The sequence below is a fragment of the Carassius gibelio genome, chromosome A7 (genome assembly GCF_023724105.1).
Source record: "Carassius gibelio isolate Cgi1373 ecotype wild population from Czech Republic chromosome A7, carGib1.2-hapl.c, whole genome shotgun sequence".
NCBI lineage: Eukaryota > Metazoa > Chordata > Actinopteri > Cypriniformes > Cyprinidae > Carassius > Carassius gibelio.
The window spans coordinates 14302968-14326878 of NC_068377.1; the positions used below are offsets into that span (position 1 = coordinate 14302968).

At 40.8% G+C, this 23911-nt stretch overlaps 1 protein-coding gene across 3 annotated transcripts in view; it reads left to right on the forward strand.

Moving 5' to 3' along the window:
• Positions 1-5264: 5264 nt before the first annotated feature.
• The window catches only part of LOC128016640 (uncharacterized), a 46193-nt gene continuing 27546 nt past the window's right edge, over positions 5265-23911 (forward strand). The window contains exons 1-2 of one of the 3 annotated variants that reach the window (XM_052601310.1): positions 5265-6474; positions 9688-9906. In XM_052601310.1, the coding sequence (XP_052457270.1) occupies positions 5584-6471 (888 nt within the window). In that variant the 5' untranslated portion in view covers positions 5265-5583 and the 3' untranslated portion in view covers positions 6472-6474; positions 9688-9906. Of the gene's footprint in view, positions 6942-9687; positions 9907-23911 lie in introns of those variants that run through there. The other 2 variants (XM_052601312.1, XM_052601311.1) reach the window with 2 other exon arrangements.

Below are 23911 nucleotides of genomic sequence, written 5' to 3' on the forward strand. Positions count from 1 at the left end.
TTGATTAATAAAGAAGTGTGTGTCTGGTTGCTGCTTCTGTGTTAGACTGAACTCCACTTTTTAGTTACTCAGAATGTATTGTTGATTTGTGTGAAAAGTATCACTTATATAATAATTTTTATCACCAATAACTTTACGCCCTAACGTGCAATTTGCACATGCTGGTCCAAAAACAGTAGGAGTAAACAATACTAACATTACTTGCAGTAACTTAACAGAAGGAGCGCTGCCCAGGCGGAAATAAGCACATTTGGGGAAAGAAGCAAATCTCATATGAGTTACTACTTTTTAGTCATTCTTAAACTGATACACAGACTCAAATAAGACATCCACAACAGGATTGATACCCAATTTAATTTGCAACACAGGGGCAGATTTTAGGATATGGGTATAGGCCTAGGGTGCATTTCCCAAAAACATTGTTTAGTCAACTACATGGTTGCAAATACTGTGGTCGAGAGAGCTCAACACGCTGAAACTTAAGAAAACACATGCAAATTGATAAAACACCAGCAAATGAAGAAAACCTCTTCATCAGTTTGACAACACAAGTGTTGCAAATCATCACAACACATGCATACTGTATAACGAAACACACTGCAAATCCTTTACAACACATGCGTATAACGAAACATGCTGCAGATCCTTCACAACACATGCATATAATGAAACATTTCAATTGTGGTCAGTGCTATTTGCACCGCGTTTGTTAATTTGCATGTGTTGTGAGGATTTGCACCGCATTTCGTTAATGCATGCATTGTTAGGATTTGCAGCATTTCTTAATTTGCATGTGTTGTGAAGGATATGCAGCGTGTTTTGTTATATGCATGTGTTGAGAGATTTTGCAGTGCGTTTCTTTATATGCATGCGCTGTGAGGACTTGCAAAACTTGTGTTGTCAAACTGATGAAGATGTTTTTTGTTTTGTTTTTTGCTGGTGTTTTTTAATTTGCATGTTTTCTTAAATTGCAGAGCATTGAGCTCTCTCGGCCACCGTACGCAAATTATGTTGTTACCAATTCCAAGAGGGTCTGGCTGCAGACTTGCATTCTCAGACTTGCACTATCAGACACTTGCACTTCCGCTAGTGACATCACTTGCAGTCTTTATTTTTTATTTAATTAATTTTATTTTAACTTTTTGTTTAAATTCCCCAACATTTTATAACAGTAGCCAGGTGGCGAAGACAAGAAAAAATTAAATAAATTACAATGTCACTTGCAATCGCTACTTGCACTCTCTGCTTCCTGCGACACTTGCAATCAACACAAATCGTGATTGTTGCCAATGGAGACAAGAAGTAGTGGTGGTGAATAAACGCAGCATGCAAAGTTTCGCATTAAGCATTTTTCCATATAGAATAAACTGTCTATAACTCGTTTATATAACTGTCTTTGTCCATTTAGGTACATTATGTGTTTTATTTATAATGATTTTCTATAGGAGGAAAACGTTTAATGTACAATTTAACGCACTGCGTTCTGTACTCGTCTGCTTGCCAGTACAGAGCTGATCGTTTTAAAATCACTTAATGCATTTCATAATGCACGTTCATATTTGCTGGTCTGTATATATGTTGAGTCAACAAGACATATAGGCTAGGCCTACTGAATTGTCTTTATCATCTTAAGTCTGTTATTAGGCCACATTAAGCATTTGCATTGTGTTCATAGCCATCTGCTTGCCTTGTAGTACATTAAATAATAACTATATATCGAATTTAGTCTTTTAATTGAACTTGAAATTGAACCTATCCTAATACATTATTAGGAAAACCCTTAACGAAAGACATCCATTGCGTTCATATTCTGCTGTTCTGTGGCCACGGATTTGCCGGTCTTGTCTTTTTCTTGCAGGACCCTGTACATTATACTTGTAGGCCTACTAATTTAGTTTTAGACATTGTTTCTTTTTTCTTGTCTTCACCACCTGACTACTCTTGTAAAATGTTGAGAGATTCAAACAAAAAGTTATAAATAAACAAAACAACAACAAAAATAATAATGATAAAGACTGCAAGTGACGTCGCTAGCGGAAGCACAAGTGTCTGAGAGTGCAAGTTTGACAATGCAAGTATCGATTGCAATTAGACCCGGCGCCACAAGGGGGCAAAAGGGGGCAATGCCCCCTCAGATCTCTGTTTCATTTTTGTATTCATGGTTAAAAATAAAATGTTCAACCTTTTGAGTTAAATAATAATTTAACGTTATCCCCATGGGATTTAGAATGTTCAGTGTTGTAACAACGGATCTATAATAAGTGGTTGTAACTCGTGACATTACTGCCAGATTCAAACGTCTTTCGCGTTGGTTGGCGCTGAGCCAGATACGGACCACCGGACGAGCTCAACGCTGTCATATATCACAACTATGCAGTGTTTTCAACCTCATAATGTTTATTTTAGATTTCAGACTTTTAAATACACATAAGCACTGGTAAAACAATAGCATATTTGGAGTCTGTGAAAGCAGCAAAACAATCTATTCAAATATAATTTGCCGACGTGTGTTTTTCATGTCAGATAAACACAGTGGAAGTAACGTTAGGCTAACTATAAAGTTAAATCTATTGTTATAAAGATTTTTAAACGACCAAACACACTCACTTACACATATTTGAGAATCGGAATATAGGATAGTTGATGACATGGTAAGTAAGTTTGTGAATATTTCAAATAAAAAAGGAAAAACTAAATGAAGTAAAGCCTACATCTGTTATACAGTGTTATTATTGTGGCTGCGGTGTTTCACGTGACAAATATGACGCGTTGCCATGGAAACGTTAAGTGGGGACGTTCTAAAATAACTGTCGCCTTGAAAAATCTCTCTCGGGAGCACTGATCTATAATATAGAACTGGATTGCTCATGACATCATTAAAGTGAAGCCGCCGCGCCGCCATATTGGTAATCCCTAGAGTGCGAAAAAGTTCCATTGAATTAATAGGAATTTGTATGATTTTAATGAGAAAACATCAACTAACAAGTCAGTGTTTATAAATATGAAGTATCACTGTACATTATTACAATGCGAACACCCCAGGCATGTAAACGGTTATTTTTTAAATGTCGGGAATTTCCCCTACTTATTAAAAAGCTACGTTCATTACAGTAGCGAGCATCATGAAAATGATAAACATCAGACGGACACGACCTTAACACATATAACAAACTACAAAGTGTTCGTTCTGAAATCTGAATTTATTCAGAGAAATAACTGACTATATACAGTACCGATTTAAGAAATAAATACAAAGCTTTATTTCCCAGATAGTAATTTTTTTTTTTTTTTTTTTTTTTTTATTTCATTATAGAGAACTATTAACAACATAACTGTATAATTCATTGTAATATTTTAAAATCCATTTCTGATACTAATACGTTCATTTAATAATTTCTGAATAACTTTGTTCATAAAGAAATTTTTATGAAAAGCCATTTTTGTGTTTGATCAGTTACCTGTGTCCTCAGTGCGCAGCAGACACACCCACCTACATGATTTAAATATATTGCTTATCCTGTCCCAAAAGACCGTAAACACTGCAGATAACATGTAACTCAATGGTGCTCTCTGCTGGTAGGGATTAGTAAGATGGCGGATCGAACACTTCCGGTGGCTTCACTGCCTGTTGGCAGTTTAGAACGCGATGAGCGATCCAGTTATATATATAGATCAGTGCTCGGGAGTCAGTTAGAATATTTTAAACTTAAGTGTGATTCAGTGCCAAATCAAGGAGACTGCAGCTCTTCTAAAAAGGTATAGGACATGATCTATCATCATTACACTGTTTAAAATTTGCTTGTCTCTGGTTACCTGCAGTTGCATATGGAGTGTTTTAGGGAGCGCTGTATTTAAAAATCCATCGTTGCAAAGCAAGATCCCAGTGTGTATTAATCATTGATGGTGTAATAAAGTTAAGCCCCCTTAACAATTTCACATGCCCCCTCAGTAATTTCATCCTGCAGCCGGGCCTGATTGCAAGTGACATTGTATTTTAGTTTCTTTTTTCTTGTCTTCACCACCTGGCTACTGTTGTAAAATGTTGAAAGATTCAAACAAAAAGTTATCAATAAATAGAACAAAAAAAAAAAAAAAAAAGAAGACTGCAAGTGACGTCACTAGCAGAAGCAGAAGTCTGAGAATGTAAGTCTGAGAGTACAAGTGCAAGTCTGCGGTCAGACCCTTCATACCAATTTAGTGAAATGATTTGCTGTTTTCCAAAACCATAGTTAAAAAGCAGCATTTGCAAACATCATCACAGACATCTGTGGTTTGAATCACAAATCTTGCCCTGTGGTATGAAGCATGGTTTCTTGTTATTATGATATGTGGACTTAAATAGACCATGATTTTGGGCAAAATAAGCAAGCTTACATACAGCACAATCTATGTCTTTCATTCCATATACATTTCAATCTGTATATTTTAGCATGTCCTCAATAAGTGTTGCTTTTGAAAAATGCACATGTGCATAATTGCATATGGGAACCCCAGATACGATGTAAGAGGGAATCTCTGCAAACATTTTTGGTTTGTTTCTTCAACAACACACTGTACTACAAGTCAAGTTTTAAATAGGAAAAATATAGAAACTCTTTGGTCATTTTTGAGTGAAATTCTAGCGGTCTAATCAGCTAAGTCCATTTTTTTTTTAAAGTGGAGTGTTCCTTTAATATTATGTAGCATGCAATCAAACAATAAACAACAACATAATAACAAACACATAATATTTAAAAAAGCAATCATTTTATTTACTGTGTTATACTGAAGTGATTTTTGACAGTCAGAAAGTGTACTATTGTCAAACTGTGATGTGCATATTTAGCTTTATGCGAGAATAAAATGTGATGCTCCACAATAAGGGTTGGGTATCATTTGAATTGTAGCAATTTTCTCTTCAATTCCGATTATTTTTTATTCCCAGTTTAGATTACAATGTGATTAAAAAATGATTTCAAACATTCATCCTGTGTCTCTTTTTTTTTTTTGCAAACCATTTATTTGAGATAAATACCATGGAAAAATATCAACAAGTTACATAAAAACTGTTCTCTTTAAGAGCTCGTTGTGTGCAAAATAGAACTGCATGATTCTGCATAAATGTAGTTTATTATTATTTTTTTTAAACAGAAGTTGTGGTTCTTTTTCAGTTGGACAATCTTGATGCCACGTCGGTGACCGACGAATTGGGATCTCGCTTAGAGAGACCAATCTACCTCGAGTGCAAACTAAATGAGCCAATGCACATTGACACGTCACTTCCTGTTTGCTGTTTGCTGTTGACGGCTGTACTGCGTTTGAGCTCCGTCACTATATTCTTTTCATTGACTATTTTTAACTTAAAAATCAATTTTATACATCATTGTTTCCGTTTATATAACGCGTGAATATATCCTCTATTGTATTCTACAACAAAAACAATCAGAGCGCCTCGCTATCACTAGTTTTATTTTGATCTCCCGGTTCCGCTATTAGCTTTTAGCCAGTTAGCATCAGCAAGCGTGTTTGCTGCTAACTGCGCTTACATTGCTAATACTCTATTCTCACACATTACCACTGCTGTACTCACTGTTACTTGCTTTAATGGCGGATGAATGTCTCCACTCTGTGCAGCTCGAGCTCGAGGCCGTGGGGAAGCAGATTCGCGACCTGGAACAGAGGCAGGCCAAGCTGAGAGAGCGGAGAGCCGCGCTGGAATCATCCCGGGCTGACGCTCACAAGTCCGGGGTAAGTATACAGCGTGCTGTTAACAGTCCCACCACGTCTACTCCGTGTGTTTCTCTGCGCAGGCCCGGTGCACCCAGGACGCGATCTTCCCAGATGTCCTTCACTGCGACGCCGGGACACCACGGACCCTGGGTGCATCCACAGCGGAGGACGCGAGCCGGGTCCCGGGCGACTACTTCTCCCCCTCCTGCCTTCGAGCTCTCCATCCAGAACCGCTTCGCTCCCCTCCGCGAGACAGGACGCGACGCTGTGATCATCGGAGACTCCATCGTCCGACACGTAAGTGCTACGTTAGCCGAAGGTAAAGTGCACACTCATTGTTTGCCTGGTGCTCGTGTTCTCGATGTTTCTGCGCAGATACCCACGATCCTGAAGGACGGCGAGAGCCCCAGAGCGGTCGTGCTTCACGCCGGGGTTAACGACACCACGCTGCGGCAGACGGAGACGCTGAAGAGGGACTTCAGGAGCCTGATCGAGACGGTTCGCAGCACGACGCCCGCGGCGACGATCGTCGTGTCAGGACCACTGCCCACGTATCGACGAGGACACGAAAGGTTCAGTAGACTTTTTGCTTTAAATGAATGGTTGTTGTCATGGTGTAAAGAACAGAAACTGCTATTTGTTAATAACTGGAATCTTTTCTGGGAGCGTCCTAGACTGTTTCGCGCTGATGGATTACACCCCAGCAGAATTGGAGCGGAGCTTCTCTCTGACAACATCTCCAGGACACTTCGCTCCATGTGACTAGTAAGACAATTCTCAAATAACCATTATGATGAGTTTTGTTCTAACCGCTTAAATGCTAAAGGTACTTGCGCTGTAAAACCTATTAAGACTGTGTCTGTTCCCCGAATAGTGAGGTCAAAATATAAATATAATGTAGGATCTAGAAAAAATCTTATCGTAATTAAACCAGAAAAATGTAAAGTAAATGAACAAAAACAATTTTTAAAGTTTGGGCTCATAAATATTAGATCACTCGCACCAAAAGCAGTTATTGTAAATGAAATGATCACAGATAATAGTTTTGATTTACTCTGCTTGACTGAAACCTGGCTAAAACCAAATGATTATTTTGGTCTAAATGAGTCTACTCCACCAAACTACTGTTATAAGCATGAGCCCCGTCAGACTGGTCGTGGCGGGGGTGTTGCAACAATATATAGTGATATTCTCAATGTTACCCAGAAAACAGGATACAGGTTTAACTCTTTTGAAATACTTCTGCTAAATGTTACTCTGTCAGACATGCAAAAGAAATCTAATGTATCTCTTGCTCTGGCTACTCTGTATAGACCACCAGGGCCGTATACAGAATTCCTGAAAGAATTTGCAGATTTCCTCTCAGACCTTCTAGTTACAGTTGATAAGGCGCTAATCATGGGAGATTTTAATATTCACGTTGATAATGCAAATGATACATTAGGACTTGCGTTTACTGACCTAATAAACTCCTTTGGAGTCAAGCAAAATGTCACCGGGCCCACTCATCGTTTTAATCATACACTAGATTTAATTATATCGCATGGAATCGATCTTACTGCTATAGATATTGTACCTCAAAGTGATGATATTACAGACCATTTCCTTGTATCGTGCATGCTGCGTATAACTGATATTAACTATATGTCGCAGCGTTACCGTCTGGGCAGAACTATTGTTCCAGCCACCAAAGAAAGATTCGCAAATAACCTGCCTGATCTATCTCAACTGCTAATTGTACCCAAAAATACACACGAATTAGACGAAATTACTGACAACATGGGCACTATTTTCTCTAATACATTAGAAGCTGTTGCCCCAATCAAATTGAAAAAAGTTAGAGAAAAACGTACTGTACCATGGTATAACAGTAATACTCACTCTCTCAAGAAATTAACTCGTAGTCTTGAACGCAAATGGAGAAAAACTAACTTAGAAGTTTTTAGAATTGCATGGAAAAACAGTATGTCCAGCTATAGACAGGCTCTAAAAACTGCTAGGGCAGAGCATATACACAAACTCATTGAAAATAACCAAAACAATCCTAGGTTTTTATTTAGCACAGTGGCTAAGTTAACAAATTACCAGATGCCACCTGATTCAAATAATCCACCAACGTTAAATAGTAATGACTTTATGAATTTCTTCACTGATAAAATAGATAACATTAGAAATACAATAGCGAATGTAGATTCTACAGCGTCTAACACTTCAGTTTCATCCATCGCACCCAAAGATAAACTGCAGCGCTTTACAACCATAGGACAGGAAGAGCTAAATAAACTTATCACTGTATCTAAACCAACAACATGTTTATTAGATCCTGTACCCTCAAAATTACTGAAAGAGCTGTTACCTGTAGCAGAAGAAACGCTTCTCAATATCATAAACTCGTCGTTAACTTTAGGACACGTCCCAAAACCATTCAAGCTGGCGGTTATCAAGCCTCTTATTAAGAAACCAAAACTAGATCCTAGTGTACTGGCAAATTATAGGCCTATTTCAAATCTTCCATTTATGTCTAAAATTTTAGAGAAAGTTGTGTCTGCTCAATTGAGCACCTTCCTGCATAAAAATGATATGTATGAAGAATTTCAGTCAGGTTTTAGGCCCCACCATAGCACAGAAACTGCACTTGTTAAAATTACAAATGACCTGCTCCTTGCGTCAGACCAAGGCTGCATCTCATTTCTAGTCTTACTTGATCTTAGTGCTGCGTTCGACACCATAGATCATGACATACTCATAGATCGATTACAAAACTATACAGGTATTCAAGGGAAGGCTCTAAGATGGTTTAGATCCTACCTGTCCGATCGCTACCATTTTGTTTACTTAAATGGGGAGTCATCTCATTTATCATCAGTAAAATATGGAGTGCCACAAGGATCCGTCCTAGGTCCCCTTCTATTTTCAATATATATGTTGCCCCTTGGTAATATTATTAGAAAATACGGAATTAGCTTCCACTGTTATGCTGATGATACTCAGCTATATATCTCAACGAGGACCAGATGAAACTTCCCAATTATCTAAGCTAACAGAGTGTGTTAAAAATTTAAAAGATTGGATGACACACAATTTTCTCCAATTAAATTCGGATAAGACAGAGATACTAATTATTGGACCAAAAAACACTACACAGAATCTTGTAGATTACAATCTGCAACTAGACGGATGTACTGTTACTTCCTCTACAGTCAGAAATCTGGGTGTTATATTAGACAGCAATTTGTCTTTTGAAAATCATATTTCCAATGTTACAAAAACTGCATTCTTCCATCTTAGAAACATTGCCAAGCTACGAAACATGTTATCTGTTTCTGATGCAGAAAAGCTAGTTCATGCATTCATGACCTCTAGACTGGACTATTGTAATGCACTTCTAGGTGGTTGTCCTGCTTCTTCAATAAACAAGCTACAGGTCGTCCAAAATGCAGCAGCTAGAGTCCTTATGAGGTCAAGAAAATATGATCATATTATCCCAATTTTACAGTCTCTGCACTGGCTACCTATTAAGTTCTGTATCAGTTACAAATTATCATTACTTACCTTTAAGGCCCCAAATGGTTCAGCTCCAGCGTACCTAACTAGCCTTCTACCACGTTACAATCCATCACGCACCCTAAGGTCACAAAACGCTGGACTTTTGGTCGTTCCTAGGATAGCAAAGTCCACTAAAGGAGGTAGAGCTTTCTCACATTTGGCTCCCAAACTCTGGAATAGCCTTCCTGATAATGTTCGGGGTTCAGACACACTCTCTCTGTTTAAATCTAGATTAAAAACACATCTCTTTCGCCAAGCATTCGAATAATGTTTCTTTTTAATTGTGAGTGTAGTTGCATCTGTTCAAAGTTGCATTTTTATTCATTAGCTTGGGTTAAACTAATTTTACTTTGTTGGATCAGCAGCTATGCTAATGATGTCTGTATTTTGTTTCTATGTTTCGCCACGGGATTTACATCCCGTGGTAACTAGGATTTAAACAAGCTCCAGTCTGGATCCAGAACACCTGAGAAGAGATGATGCTGACCCTCAGAGGACCCCAGATGATGCTAACCTTGAATCAACAAACAGAACTAACTATTATTGCTAAATGTGTGACTGAATCATATAATAACTTAATAATATTGATAGTTCATCGTCTAGCTGACTACGTCTTGTATTATTATTATTATTTTTTCTAAAATCCTGTCAAATGTGCACAAACTACTAGCTACTACTAAATATTGTAGAAACTTAATTTTCTGTAAAGTTGCTTTGTAACGATTTATTTTGTAATAAGCGCTATACAAATAAAATAAACTTGAATTTATTGCATCCAGCTGCCACTGATCACAGCGTGAGCGTAAAAAGGCAGCAAGTGCAACGATACCAACAATGTTTTGCTGCTCCCAAACAGCTTCGTGTATGACGAGTTTAGTGCGCTCTTGGCTGCTTTTTTTGTTGGAGGACAGCACTTCAGCGGTGGTCATTGCTGTGTCAAGTGGGCTGTGCACTTCAGGCTGCATTATCCCCTGTTGTGCTGCAAACGCCCATTTCTCCTGTGGGTATCAGCACCTAAAAGAGCATTTCCCTGAAAGAGCTTACACGGGTGCGGGTGCATCTTTGTAAAGAAGACAGATCATCTTTTTAAAGATGCCGTTTCACCCTTGCATTTCTGGATGCGGTTATTACCTTGCACCGGGTGATGGTCATGATCGCTCATGGAACCAACCATCGGGGGACCATCGCTCCTCAAGCACTTCACAACCAGTCGATAAAGGAACTTCAAAAAGCGTACCAGCTGTATCCTTCGGTGCTCCTCCCATTGACCAGATGTCGATTACTGTAATGGAGAGAGAGCTCTCTAGAGAGGAAGATTTGGCAGTGCTGTCACCCTCCGGGGTGGTGGCAAGTCCTGAATCGTTAATGGAGATGCTGGCTATGCTTTCCCGGGCTGCAGAGTGGGTAGCGCTTGAGTGGAAACCACCAGGTTTGATGGGGTGCGATTGGTTTCTCGGAGTGGCTCGCTCTGGTTCTCTGTGCCCCACCTCTGTGCCTTTCTTCCTGGAGGTGCATGAAGAGCAGATCATGGATGGCACCTTTTACTTCCGGATACAATCTGCTGGTTCCTGCTCCCACACCATCCTCGATGGTGGTGCAGCTAGGGGGTATATGGGGTTCCCCCTGGTGGAGCAGTAAGTTGGGATGCAGTTGTGTCTTAATACCACCTCCACTCAGCGGGGTGAACCACGCCTCCCCCATGGGTCTGTAGGTACTCCTCTGGCCTGTCAGTTATGCTTATACAGCCTGTGGAGAAGCTGCTTCTGCCTTACATGCTACGATATTACTGCATGTTCATCATGCCGAGGCACTAAAGTGCCTGCATGAGGGTGGACATGATCTGGAAGTTCTGAAAGAGCTCCAAACCACTACTAACCTTGTGCTCCGAGTGAGTTCTCTGGGTCATGTGATGTCCACACTAGTGGTCCAGGACAGCCATCTCTGGCAGTGTCTGGTCAATATTAGTGATGCAGACAAAGCTCGGTTCCTTAACGACTCTGTGTCCCAGACCAGCCTCTTCAGTGACGCTGTTGAGAGCTTGGCCCAGCAGCTCTCAGATGCACAGAAACAGACTGAGGCAGTTTGTCACACCCTCCACCTATCAGCAGGCCACAGTGCCCCAGCCTGCTCGTCGCTGAGGCCCGCCCCCTGTGTCCGTCCTCACTCCTGCTCTGCATCCGCAGCAGCCTCCAACAAGCAGCCTCCATGGAGCTGGGCATAGCAGGGCCACCCCACCCGTCCTGGCCCCCATCAAACCTGGTGGTGAGCATAAGAGTGAGAGGACCCGGGACGGGTTACTCAAAGATGGAGGAAACAGCTCATTGGGCACCTCTCCCTCCCTCCAACAAGCAGCCTCCATGGAGCTGGGCATAGACGGGCCACCCCACCCGTCCTGGCCCCCATCAAACCTGGTAGTGAGCATAAGAGTGAGAGGACCCGGGACGAGTTACTCAAAGATGGAGGAAACAGATCATTGGGCACCTCTCCCTCCCTCAGAGGAGGGCCAAGTGGAGAATCTGGAACATCATCAACCTGGCTTATCTGGTATAGGGTGTGCCCTGCCCAGTTCGTCGAGCTCCACCATCCCCTCGGTAGCTAGATGTGGCAGAAAATCTGGTGCCATGGCCTGTATCACTGAATCTTTGAGAATCGTTAGAGGGCTGGGTTCCGTGTGTAGATTAGGATGGTTCAAATCGTACTTTTCTGACCACCATCAATTCGGTGCCGTGAATGAAGAATTATCATATCTATCACAAGTGCAGTATGGAGTACCTAAAGGCTCTGTAGTAGGGCCATTACTTTTCATGCTTTACATGTTAACCTTGGGAGATACAGTATCATCAGGAAGCACGGTGTTGGCTTTCACTGTTATTCTGATGATACTCTGCTCTATATTTCTTTGAGGCCCGGATAATCATACCAATTTGAATAATTTTGATATAAAAACCTGCATGAGGAGCAGTTATTCTTACGGATCAATTTTGAAAAAAAAAAAAAAAAACAGAGGTATTAATAATAGGACCTAAAATAATCTACAAATAATCTAATAATCTAGAATGCTGTCTAAAACTAGATGGCTGCTCTGTCAATTTTTCATCATCAGTTAGCAACCTAGGTGTGCTATTTGATAACAATCTTTCCTTTGAAAGCCACATTTCTAGCATTTGTAAAACTGAATTTGTCCAACTAAAAATATATATATATAAATTATGACTCTCAATGTCAAATGCAGTGACATTAATTCAAGTGTTCATGACCTCAAGGTTAGATTATTGTAATGTTTTATTGGGTGGTTGTTCTGCACGCTTAATAAACAAACTCCAGCTAGTCCAAAGTGCAGCATCTAGATTCCTTACTAGAACCAGGAAGTATGACAATATTCTGTCAACACTGCACTGGCTCCCTATCAGACATTGTATAGATTTTAAAATCTTTACAGCCATCGGGACAAGACCAAAGGAAACAGATGATTCTTCTGTACAATCTGACTTTGCTGCAGTCTGGAATTGAACAACAAGTATCCGTTTCCTGACCTTAAGTATCTGATTCTGGAATAGATTTTCGATTCCCAACGCTAGTTCTCATGGACCTAGTCATTTTATAATGAATTTTGTCAAGGTGTGCTTCACAAGTTCTCCATTGTGTTTATAGGCTGATTAGTCACAACTCTGTGTACATATACACAATAGATTATTTCTCTTTTCCACTGTACTATATTAGTAACAATTTGAACAAAACAAACTCCTGTAAACAATGCTGAGGCTGACTGTGGGCTGAAATGTTTATTGTATAGTTAACAGCAAAGCTAACACTTTAGAATAGGAAACACTAGTTAACTATTAAATATGACATTTCGCTCAATAAATTATTGATTTGCTGCTTATTAAAAGTTAGTAAGGTAGTTGTTAGGTTTAGGTATTGGGTAAGATTAGGGATGTAGAATAAGGCATAGAATAGGCTCTTAATTAGCAGTAATACATGGCTAATATTCTAGTAATATGCATGCTAATAAGCAACTAATAAGTGTTACCTATTCTAAAGTGTTACCACAGCGAAATAATAAAGACCATGCCAGTTGTAGAGAGCAAATTAGTTTTAATCATAGAGTTGAACAGGTAGTAAACAGGAAGATCCAAAAGCATTTTCAGCCTATTCTAATCAAACAAAGAAAATAAAAGCAAACCTCTTTTTGTGCTTATTTTGAATGCTGTTAATTAGCAGAGAGTGAAATCTCAAAGAACGAACAACAGCAAAAACATCTCATTCCTGTTCTTCCCTCCTTTTCTGGTGCACACTGTTACCTGTCACAAATCGGACACATAGAAAACCAGCTAATGTCAGAGAGCTGAGAGAGAGAGAGTGACACTAAATGATTTCCAAGCTGACAGGCGCAGTGCCACTGCTTTGACAGTTTTTGGTCTCACTTGTGAGGTCTCTGTTGTTGAGGATAATTGAAAGTGTAACTGAGTTTTCAGAGCAGTCAGAACTGACAGAGAGAAAGAAGCAGAAGAAGGACAGCGCGAGAGGAAAAGTGAGTGAGAGATGTGTTTTTGTCAAGATCTTGTTTTATTCTGCTTTCATTGTAAGAAAATAATGATGGCGTCCTGTCATAGTTTGCAAAAAACTCAAAATCAACCCTTTTGGAATTATAGATGACTTCAAAGCTTTGACACTGACAAAAGAACAAAGCAAAACAAATAGATCAACTTTGCACCTGAAGGTTTTTTTTTTTTTTTTTTTGTGCGTGTATGATTCTGTTGCATCTGCAGGATGGTAATCTTGGCTCTGTGAGAGTTGGGAGGATTGATCCAAGGGTTGCTTAGAGGTAAAAGAGAATCACAACCTGGAGGTACTGGAAGATTCTGTGATGTTCGAAGAATCTTATAAATAAATTTCAAAGTCTATAAATTACAAAAAAATCATGAAAAATGAATTCAGCTGTTATATTTTGACTGTAAAAGTGCTCAGAGATGACATGTTTGTTCCAGTATACTTTCCCCCTTACTCTAAAAAATGAACTCTTCTAACAGTATCATGGTTAGACATACTTTTAAAAAAACAAAATCAAAACATATTTACCAAAGAGTAAGAAAGTAGAGGACATTAAAGCAATTATGAATTCATGCAATGTGACAGGTCTCTTCATTCATGCTCTGACTCATGGCAGAAAAAAAAAATAGACATGAGCACTTTGGCAAGTTATTGGAGTTTATTGAAACAATTTATATTTGGCGGTATGGTTCCTTATGGGAGTTCTTGCTCCAAAATTAATTGAACATACAATAGCTTTAACATTAACCCCCCAGAACCATCAGCTTCTAAATACATAGACAAATAAGACACTTAGAAATGTCTTTAAAAGCGAACAGTGGTAATTGTGTAGATGTGTCTGTGGAATGTCTATACTGCAGCTTGGTTATGAGGATGAGTGACTCTCAGAAGTGAGGTCCATGCCAGCCGGGACTTGAAAGCCTTAGTGATCTGAAACAAAAGAAGATGACAACTAGAAGGTGCACAATAATATGCTCATGCTTACAATGGGGAGGGAGGGAGGGTTTGCAAGCACTTTGAGCATTCTTACTGAGCAGTAATGCCATGTATATATGTCCAGTGTCTAATAGGAGAATGGTAGTGATTGGAGTGATTTGACAGCTGAACACATCAGCTGGTCGCAGCACTATGCCTACATGGCCTGACTGAACTAACGCTGCGCTGCATTTCAGACAGAACCACTTTGACAAGTTACTTGAGTTTACTGAAACAATTTATCTTTGGTGGTATGGTTCCTTATGGGGGTTCTTCCTCCAAAATTAAGTGAAAATACAAGTGCTTTAACATTAACCCCCCAAACATAATGAGAGGTATTAACTTGCCCGAAGAAGAACCCCAAACCATCCTTGTTCAATCCTGCAAAAGGGTAAAGACAATGTTACTGAGATATCATTAACATAGCCTACTGGCTAGCAGAGTGGGAGCATAGCAGGCCCCTTTCTTAATTTAAGTAACGAGGGGTGTTCATCCCCTGTTGAGAGATGAAAATCATGCCCCGGGAGTTATAGCACCAAAGGGTGTTCTCTACAGTGGGAAAGAACAGCACCCCCCCCCCCCCCCTTTTTTTTTGAAGGGGCTTTCATACCTCACTGAGGTATAGAACAGCAGACCCCTGCAGTTATAGCAGCAAAGGGTGTTCTCTTTAGTGGTAGAAAAAAGCAGCCAACCCCCCGCGGGGGACTATGTCTGGCCCCAAATATACAGCAGTGGTGTTTCTGACCACAAGACGAAGCAGCGTGTCCCTGAGATTGGCATGAGGCATAGGAGAGTACCCTTCAGGTCTCGTGATACTACAAGATGCAGAAGTTATTTAACTTTTTTTTTTTTTTTTTTTTTTGGAAGAGCTTCTCAAGGATTTTTTCGCCAATATAACATCCTGTGTTGTAGACTTAATGTATCGTCGATACGCGTATGATGACCACCGACACGTATCGACAGCCATGACAATGGTAACAGTGTGACAATACGAGAGCAGCCAACATATGTGAACAACAGACAGGGCTTAATTTGTGCCAGAACAAGCCCCTCATTTTGGCAGATCACTTTCAGCCTGGGCCCAATGGGCCCCAACTTGTTTACACCCCTTCATGTCATAGTTCCAACACGGGTTAGGTTAGGTTAAGCCGAGTTCAGACTACACGATTTTAGCCCTGTTTTTGGCTCACCAACAGGTTTTGAGAAATCGTTGAGGATTCACCGATGCCCTTAAGATATTTGGCATGCTAAATATCTGGACCTGTTGGCGATTCAAAATCATGCTGTCTGAAAAGTGTTCTGACTGAAAACTACATCGGCGATGAACGACAGCCAATGAGAGAGCAAGATACAGAGCAGCGGGGAGTTCGGCGAGGAGTTATAAACCACAATATTCCGGTGAATGTGATCATTGTGAGATGGATGGGACTGGGCTTGACTGGTCCCTGACATTACCCCCCCACCAGTGTCCGCGTCAGCAGAGAGAACAGAAACAGGTGAGTAATGGGGTTTTAATAGGGAGACATGAAAGGTGGGGTGTATCAGGTACTGGGCAGGTAAGTGAAGCCGGGAAGTAACTGGGTTGATTCGTTTTTCTGTTGGGAAGGAACCAATGTACTTTGGACTTAGCTTACGGCAGGATTGCTTCAATCAAATGTCACGGGTGGAGAGCCAGACCAATTGCCCAGCAGTTAGCTGGTGCCAGTTTATTGCCTGTTGAAGGTGGTGGTGTGCCTGATTCCAATCTCTTTCACTGTCTTGCAACCATTATATTTATGACGGGGACTTCGGAGGGTTTACCGGACCAGGGAAACAGTGGGGGCTGATCACCTAGGATACACTGGATTGGAGTCTAGTGTACTGGAATTTGAGCATATTCTGCCCAGACTAAGTAGCGGCTCCAGAGATTCTGGTTGAAAAGGCAGAACATTCTGAGGAACCGACTGACTTCCTGGATCTTTCGCTCCATTTGTCTGTTTGCCTGTGGTTGTTAACCAGAAGTTAAGCTAATAGTGATATTAACCCTCTGAAGTTGATTAACGCATATACGTGTTATGGGGCAATTTCTCCTGATAACCCAGAAAATAACTTAAATTACACTTTCAGTTTTGATTGTACAGATAAGAGAAATACATCAATCGAATCTGTAAAGGGTCTACTTTTTTGTATACAGACATAATAACAATATATATATATATATTCCATGTCTCTTCGTTGAGTATTCACTGAGTTACTGTTCATTATAATGACGTGTTTTTAAATGAAGATCAGCGCAGACAAAGGCTGCAGACAGCACACCTTGTTTCGTATCTGTATTTTATAAGTGCACAAAGTTTTGTTGTTATTACAGTATGTCTTATTTTTATGTCTTTTTTTATATATAAAGCCTGGCATGTCTACTTTCAAACTAAACAAGTGCTGCCGAAAACAAATATTCTGTGATAAAGTAATCCATATGAAAATAATGCAATGTCTGTTTTTCATGTCTCACTTCCTTATCTTCTAATGCGTTTCACTGAAGCACACGCCTTGAATATGCACACACAACAGAAGACAACGCTGCAAGACTGTTCTTCAAGTTTTTTTTATTTTACTGCTTGCTTCATGATGAGAGGAATAAGACATAATTCTCCCCAAAAATACGTGATGTGGTTGAGGATTTGAGATTTGGATTTTCTATGAAAAAAAGAATGAAGCACTTTATTCAGCAGAGATCATAAACATGAGTAAATCTATTTTTATTTATTTATATACTTGTACTAGTTTTCACATAATGTATAAACATTTTACTATTTATACTTTTCCAAACTATAATTCCTGACTAAATGCATAATCAAGTGCAATATTGCAATATTTTCAATAACAATATACAATACTATACCATTCAAAAGCTTGATGCAAATAATATAAATGTAACAAATAAATGTAACTGTAACACATATAACGCAATGCTGTTCTTTCAATAATAATAACAATAAATGTTTTTTTTTTTTTTTTTTTTTTTTTGAAAATAATATTGTTAAAATTATTTCTGAAGGATTGTGTGACTGGAGTGATGATGTAAAAAAATCAGTTTCAGAATCAGCTTTGATTGTTCCTAATAAACTGTTTAACTGCACTCCCACTGTCTCTGATGGGCCAGGTTCCTCCACCACAATCACGCAGCGATCACAGTCACCTGAGTTCTGACTCTACACACCTGCACTCCATCAGCCACTCTGCTTTATAAGCACACACCACGCACCTCTCATTGTCCGGGCTCGTTTGTACGAAGCAGACTCATAGTGTTTCTCTCTGCGAGTGTCACTAATCAAATCTTCTTGTGTTTACTTACCAGTATTCGCTGACGATCCCTGTCTGTCAAGATCCTTTCTCCAGGAGTGTGCGAGCCTAAATCCAGTCAGTCCTGTCAGTGGTGCGTGAGTGTGTGCCATAGGTCTGTCATCCTCCACAACCCCAGTCCTAACCTATCCTGGCAAGTGCCGTTCGCTGTTCCCTCTACGAAAAGTACTGTCATCCATTCACGGGTCAAACTCAAGGATTCCTCACACCTGAACTCTGACAATCACCCATTCCTGCACATCCATTCAATCTGCCACTCAGCTGTTCAAAATAAACCACCTTCACTATTGTTTACCTGGTTGTCTGTCTGCTTCCTTAACAACCACGTGGATATTAAATTATGGTGTGGGATAATTAAATATATTCTAAATAAACTACAAACATAAAATTATATAGACTTATTTTGTCCTCACATTCTTTCTTGTAACTCTTCCCCTCTCAGTGACACAGCTGACTGAAAGGCTCATTATGCAGCTCATTATTCTGGCATTTGTCTTCTGAAAGACAAAGATGAAAGACTTGAAAGATGAAGACTTTTACTGTTAACGGGGTTGAAACAGAAAGGTGATGGTGGACTGAACTCACCATTAATCGGGGAGGGCGTGACAGGCAGCTTCATAAAATATGTCCCTCGTTTCTGCAGTAGAGTCATAGGTTCAATTCACGCCAACGGTTGCGCTCAGCTGGGGACAGTTTTTGGGTTTCTACTTGCATTTTTTTCTGAGTCAGGTTCTGGTGATTCTTTGGATATCTTCTAATGAGGAGCGGGGACTGGAGCAGGAATTTCTCGGTAACAGGATTGCAATCTAAGATGGATTCGGAGAGCTTGATGCATACATTTTTCTAATCCCAAACTGTCATCATAAATAGCGAGCTGGAGACGAAGCGCGGAGCTCGGGCTGGTAGTTCTGATTAGCCGTTGGACATGGGCCACAACATAGGGGGTTGATAGCCAAGGACGCACTGGAAAGGAGTCAGGCCTGTTGATGAGTGAGTCAGCGAATTCTACGCGTATTCTGCCCATTAGAGGAATTCCGACCATCTATGCTGTTCTCTGCTGCAATATGATCGCTGGTATCTGCCTTGTTCTTGATTTAATTGTTCCACTTATCTGTTTGCTTGCAGGTGGTTAACTGCTCTCAAGACTTGGGACGTGAACTGAGTGCCTCTGTCATTAACAATATCCACCGGGATGTCATAGTTCCTGAAGACATGGTGGAAAATTGCCTGTACGGTTTCCATGGCTGTGGGGAGTCCTTTCCAGGGGATCAACTGACATGACTTGGAGAACTGATCTATGATAACTAGAATTGCAGTGAAACTATTGGACAAGTCAGAGGTGTGGACCCATTGCACTACCCGGTAACGTAGATTGTGTGAAACGTAGTGTTCATTAGGTGGGCAGTCGGCAGGTGCTGGTTATTGGAGCTGTTCTCATTGTATCTCTTCCATGATATCCCAGGTAATCGGGGCAATGACTACGGATGAGGGGAGTATGCAGGGGCGCAGCCGACCCCTGTAAGGTTTTAGGAGGGACCATTCTGGTGGTGGTGGGGTGGTTGGAGGGGAAGAAACATCCTGCGGTGGTAAGGAAGATGGAGAGAAGAAGCTTTGTTATTGGTGAGGGAGGAAACCATCTTGGTGGTGGAGGGGTGGTTGGTGGTGAGTGAAGCGTTCAGCATCTGCAAACTAATACAAGTGTAATCACAGGTCCTTTATACTTCTATTAATAGAACATGATTGGACAATTGAGAAGGTAATAAGTGACGCTAACAATTGAGTCTGCCCGGCAGAACTTATGCTAAAGCTTTCATTTCTTTATTTCCGACATCATAATTTCTCTCAGATGCTGTTAGATTTCGTGAGAAGAATGCACAGGGATATAGCTTACCAGGTTGGCCATGGCGAGTCAGAAGCATCCACTTCCACGATGAACAGGATCAGTATGTTTGAGGATGGGGACTGTGGTAAACCTAGCTTTCAGAGTATTGAATGCTTGAGTGGCCTCTTTATTCCATTTGAGTTTGATGGTTTTCCTTTTAGCAGAGATGTCAGAGGGGAAGCAACCATACTATAGTTTCTAATGAATCGTCTGTAGAAATTAGCAAACCCCAAAAACCTTTGAAGCTCTTTGCCGGTGGATGGTTGTGGCCTTTCAGTGACTGCCTTGACCTTGGCTTCATCCATCTGAAAACCCTGGTGACTTATGTGATAACCAAGAAACGCTGTCTTTCTGACATGAAACTCACATTTCTCTGCCTTTACATAAAGTTTATTTTTCAGCAATTGAGTAAGGACGGTCTTAACATGCTTAATGTGTGCCTCTTCAGAGTTCGAGTAGATCAGGATGTATTTGTTGTAGGCTATTACGTACAGGTTTATTAAGTCTCGGAAGATCTCATTGATGAAGGACTGGAAGAAAGCTGGCACATTGGCGAGTCAAAACGGCATGACACAATACTCATAGTGCCCCCTGGTGGTGAGGAAGGCAGTTTTCCTTTCATCGCCATCCTTAATCCGGACCAAATTATAAACACTGAATATTCTAGCCCAACGGAGATGTTCCAGGGCTGAAGGTACCAATGGCCAGGGGTATCGTAATTTTACAGTAGCATTATTCAGTCCTCTATAATCAATACAGGGCCTCAGTCCTCCATCTTTTTTTTCACAAAGAAGAACCCTCCTGTAGCTGGTGACGTAGAGGGCCGAATTAATCCAGAACTTAATTCCTCCTCAATATAATCCTCCATGGCTCGGGTTTCAGTTCGAGATAATGGGTAAATACGACTCTTGGGAGGCATGGCATTGGAGAGTAAGTCAATATTACAATCTGATGGACGGTGAGGTGGTAGTTGTGTAGCCTTGGTTTTACTAAAGACCTCTGCTAGGTCATCATAACATGGGGGGATAGTGACTGCCTTGGTACTGGTGGGACTTTCAATAATAGTGGTATAACATGGTTGAGGAACAGTGACTCTCATAGAAGGTAGACCACTTGGTCAACTCACCCTGGTGTCAGGGAATTACAGGGTTGTGAACGGACAGCCATGGAAATCCTAGTATGATTTAATGCTTAGGAGAGTCAATGACATAGAGGGATATGGATTCCTGGTTAAATAAACCTACTTGAAGGGTCAGTGTCTTGGTTTGCTGAATTATACCATTTCCAAACACAGTGTAGTTGATGGCTCTTGATAGGAGAGTTACATGGCTGTGTGGGTATATTGCATTTCTTGACAATATCTTCATGATTTCAATGCGGCTCCAGAGTCAATCATTGCTATTAGCGATATGGACAGTTCTTCAGTTTTTAAGGTACGGGGAAGTTTGAGAGACTGATTACTGGGCAGAGAGAAATGTTCCATATTTACCAGAATGGGGTTTTGGACCTTGTGTCGGCATCCCCATAATACTTGAGACAACAGTTGGAATCTCTCTCATATTTCTTTGTGGGGTTTGTCTCATCAGGTTGTCGATCTTGATAGTGAGCGTTACAAATTCAGTGAATGATAAACTTCTCTTTTTACATAACAGTTCTGCACATAGGTCAACATTGAGGCTTCGTAAAATATGTCCCTTTTCTAATTGAAGATCACCACAGACCAAGGCAGCAGACAGCACACCTTGTTTGTTATATTTATTTTATAAATGCACAAAGTTTTGTTGTTATTAGGTCTGTATGCAAATAAAAGTAGACACTTTACTGATTCGACTGATGTATTGCTCTTATCTGTACGATCAAAACTGAAAGTATAATTTAAGTTATCAGAATCAGAATCAGAATCAGAAAGAGCTTTATTGGCAAGTATGCTTACGCATACAAGGAATTTGTTTTAGTGACATAAGCTTCCAGTACACAGAGACAACAACACACAGAGAAAAAAAAAAAAAAAAAAAAAAGAGATTTACAAATTGGCAAATAAATAAGTGTAGAAACAATTTTGCTATAAATGATAATGGAATAGGATTGAGTGAGATGCAGGAATGTTCTAGGATGGAGGGTTAACAGATAAATATAAGGATATTGCACGTTTATAAGCATAAGTAGAGAACATTTAACTGTTCATGAGGTAGATTGCCTGGGGGAAGAAACTGTTCTTGTGCCTTGCTGTTCTTGTGTTTGCGGCTCTGAGGCGCTGGCCAGATGGCAAAAGTTCAAAGATGGGGTGACTTGGATGTGAGGGATCCAGAGTGATTTTCTGAGCCCTTTTCCTCACTCTGGATGTATAAAGTTCTTGAAGGGTGGGCAGGGGAGCACCAATAATCCTTTCAGCTGTCCGAACAGTTCTCTGTAGTCTTCTGATGTCTGATTTTGTTGCTGAACCAAACCAGACAGTTATTGAAGTACAGAGGACAGACTCAATGACGACCGAGTAGAACTGTTTTAGCAGCTCCTGTGGCAGGTTAAACTTCCTCAGCTGGCGAAGGAAATACAACCTTTGCTGGGCCTTTTTAACAATGGAGTCAATGTGATTGTCCCACTTCAGGTCCTGAGAGATGGTGGTTCCCAGGAATCTGAATGACTCCACTGCAGTCACAGTGCTGTTCATGATGGTGAGTGAGGAAAGTGCAGGTGGGTTTCTCCTAAAGTCCACGATCATCTCCACTGTTTTGAGAGTGTTCAGCTCCAGGTTGTTAAGACTGCACCAGACAGCCAGCTGCTCAACCTCTTGTCTGTAAGCAGACTCATCACCGTCCTGGATGAGGCCGATGACTGTAGTGTCATCTGCAAACGTTAGGAGCTTGACAGAGGGGTCTTTAGAGGTGCAGTCGTTGGTGTACAGGGAGAAGAGCAGAGGGGAGAGAACACATCCCTGACAAACAGTGTTGGTGGAGCAGCTGTTTGATGTGTATTTCCCCAGTCTCACTAACTGTTGCCTATCTGTCAGAAAGCTGGTGATCCACTGACAGATAGAGCTAGGAACAGAGAGCTGGGTCAGTTTGGTCTGAAGGGCTGATGGGATGATGGTGTTGAATGCCGAACTAAAGTCCACAAATAGGATCCTCACATAAGTCCCTGTTTTGTCCAGATGTTGCAGGATGAAGTGCAATCCCATGTTGATTGCATCATCCACGGACCTGTTTGCTCGGTAAGCAAACTGGAGGGGGTCCAGTAAGGGTCCAGTGATGTCCTTCAGATAAGCCAGAACCAGTTTTTCAAACGACTTCATGACGACAGACGTTAGAGCCACAGGTCTGTAGTCGTTAAGTTCTGCTATCTTGGGTTTCTTTGGGATGGGGATGATGGTGGAGCGTTTGAAGCAGGAAGGCACTTCACACAACTCCAGGGATCTGTTGAAGATCTGTGAAAAGATGGGGGCCAGCTGGTCAGCACAGATTTTCAGACAGGCTGGTGTAACACCATCTGGGCCTGGTGCTTTTCTTCTTTTGTTCTTCTTGAAGACCTGGCGCACATCATCTTCACAGATTTGAAGAGCAGGAGGTGTGGAGGGTGGGATTGCAGGATGTGTTAATGGTTGTGTAGGGAGATGGTCAGAATGGGTGATGGGGGTTCCAAATCTGCAATAAAACTCATTCAGGTCGTTAGCAAGTCATTGATTAGCCTCAGTGCAAGGGGATGGTGTCTTGTAGTTCGTGATGGCTCTTAGACCTCTCCACACTGAAGTTGAGTCGTTGGAAGTAAACTGGTCTTCCAACTTTTTACCGTAGGTCTTTTTAGCCGCTTTGATCTCTTTGTTCAGTGTGTTCCTGGCCTGATTGTACAAGACCCTGTCCCCATTTCTGTAGGCATCCTCTTTGGCCTGACAAAGATGTCTGAGTTTTACTG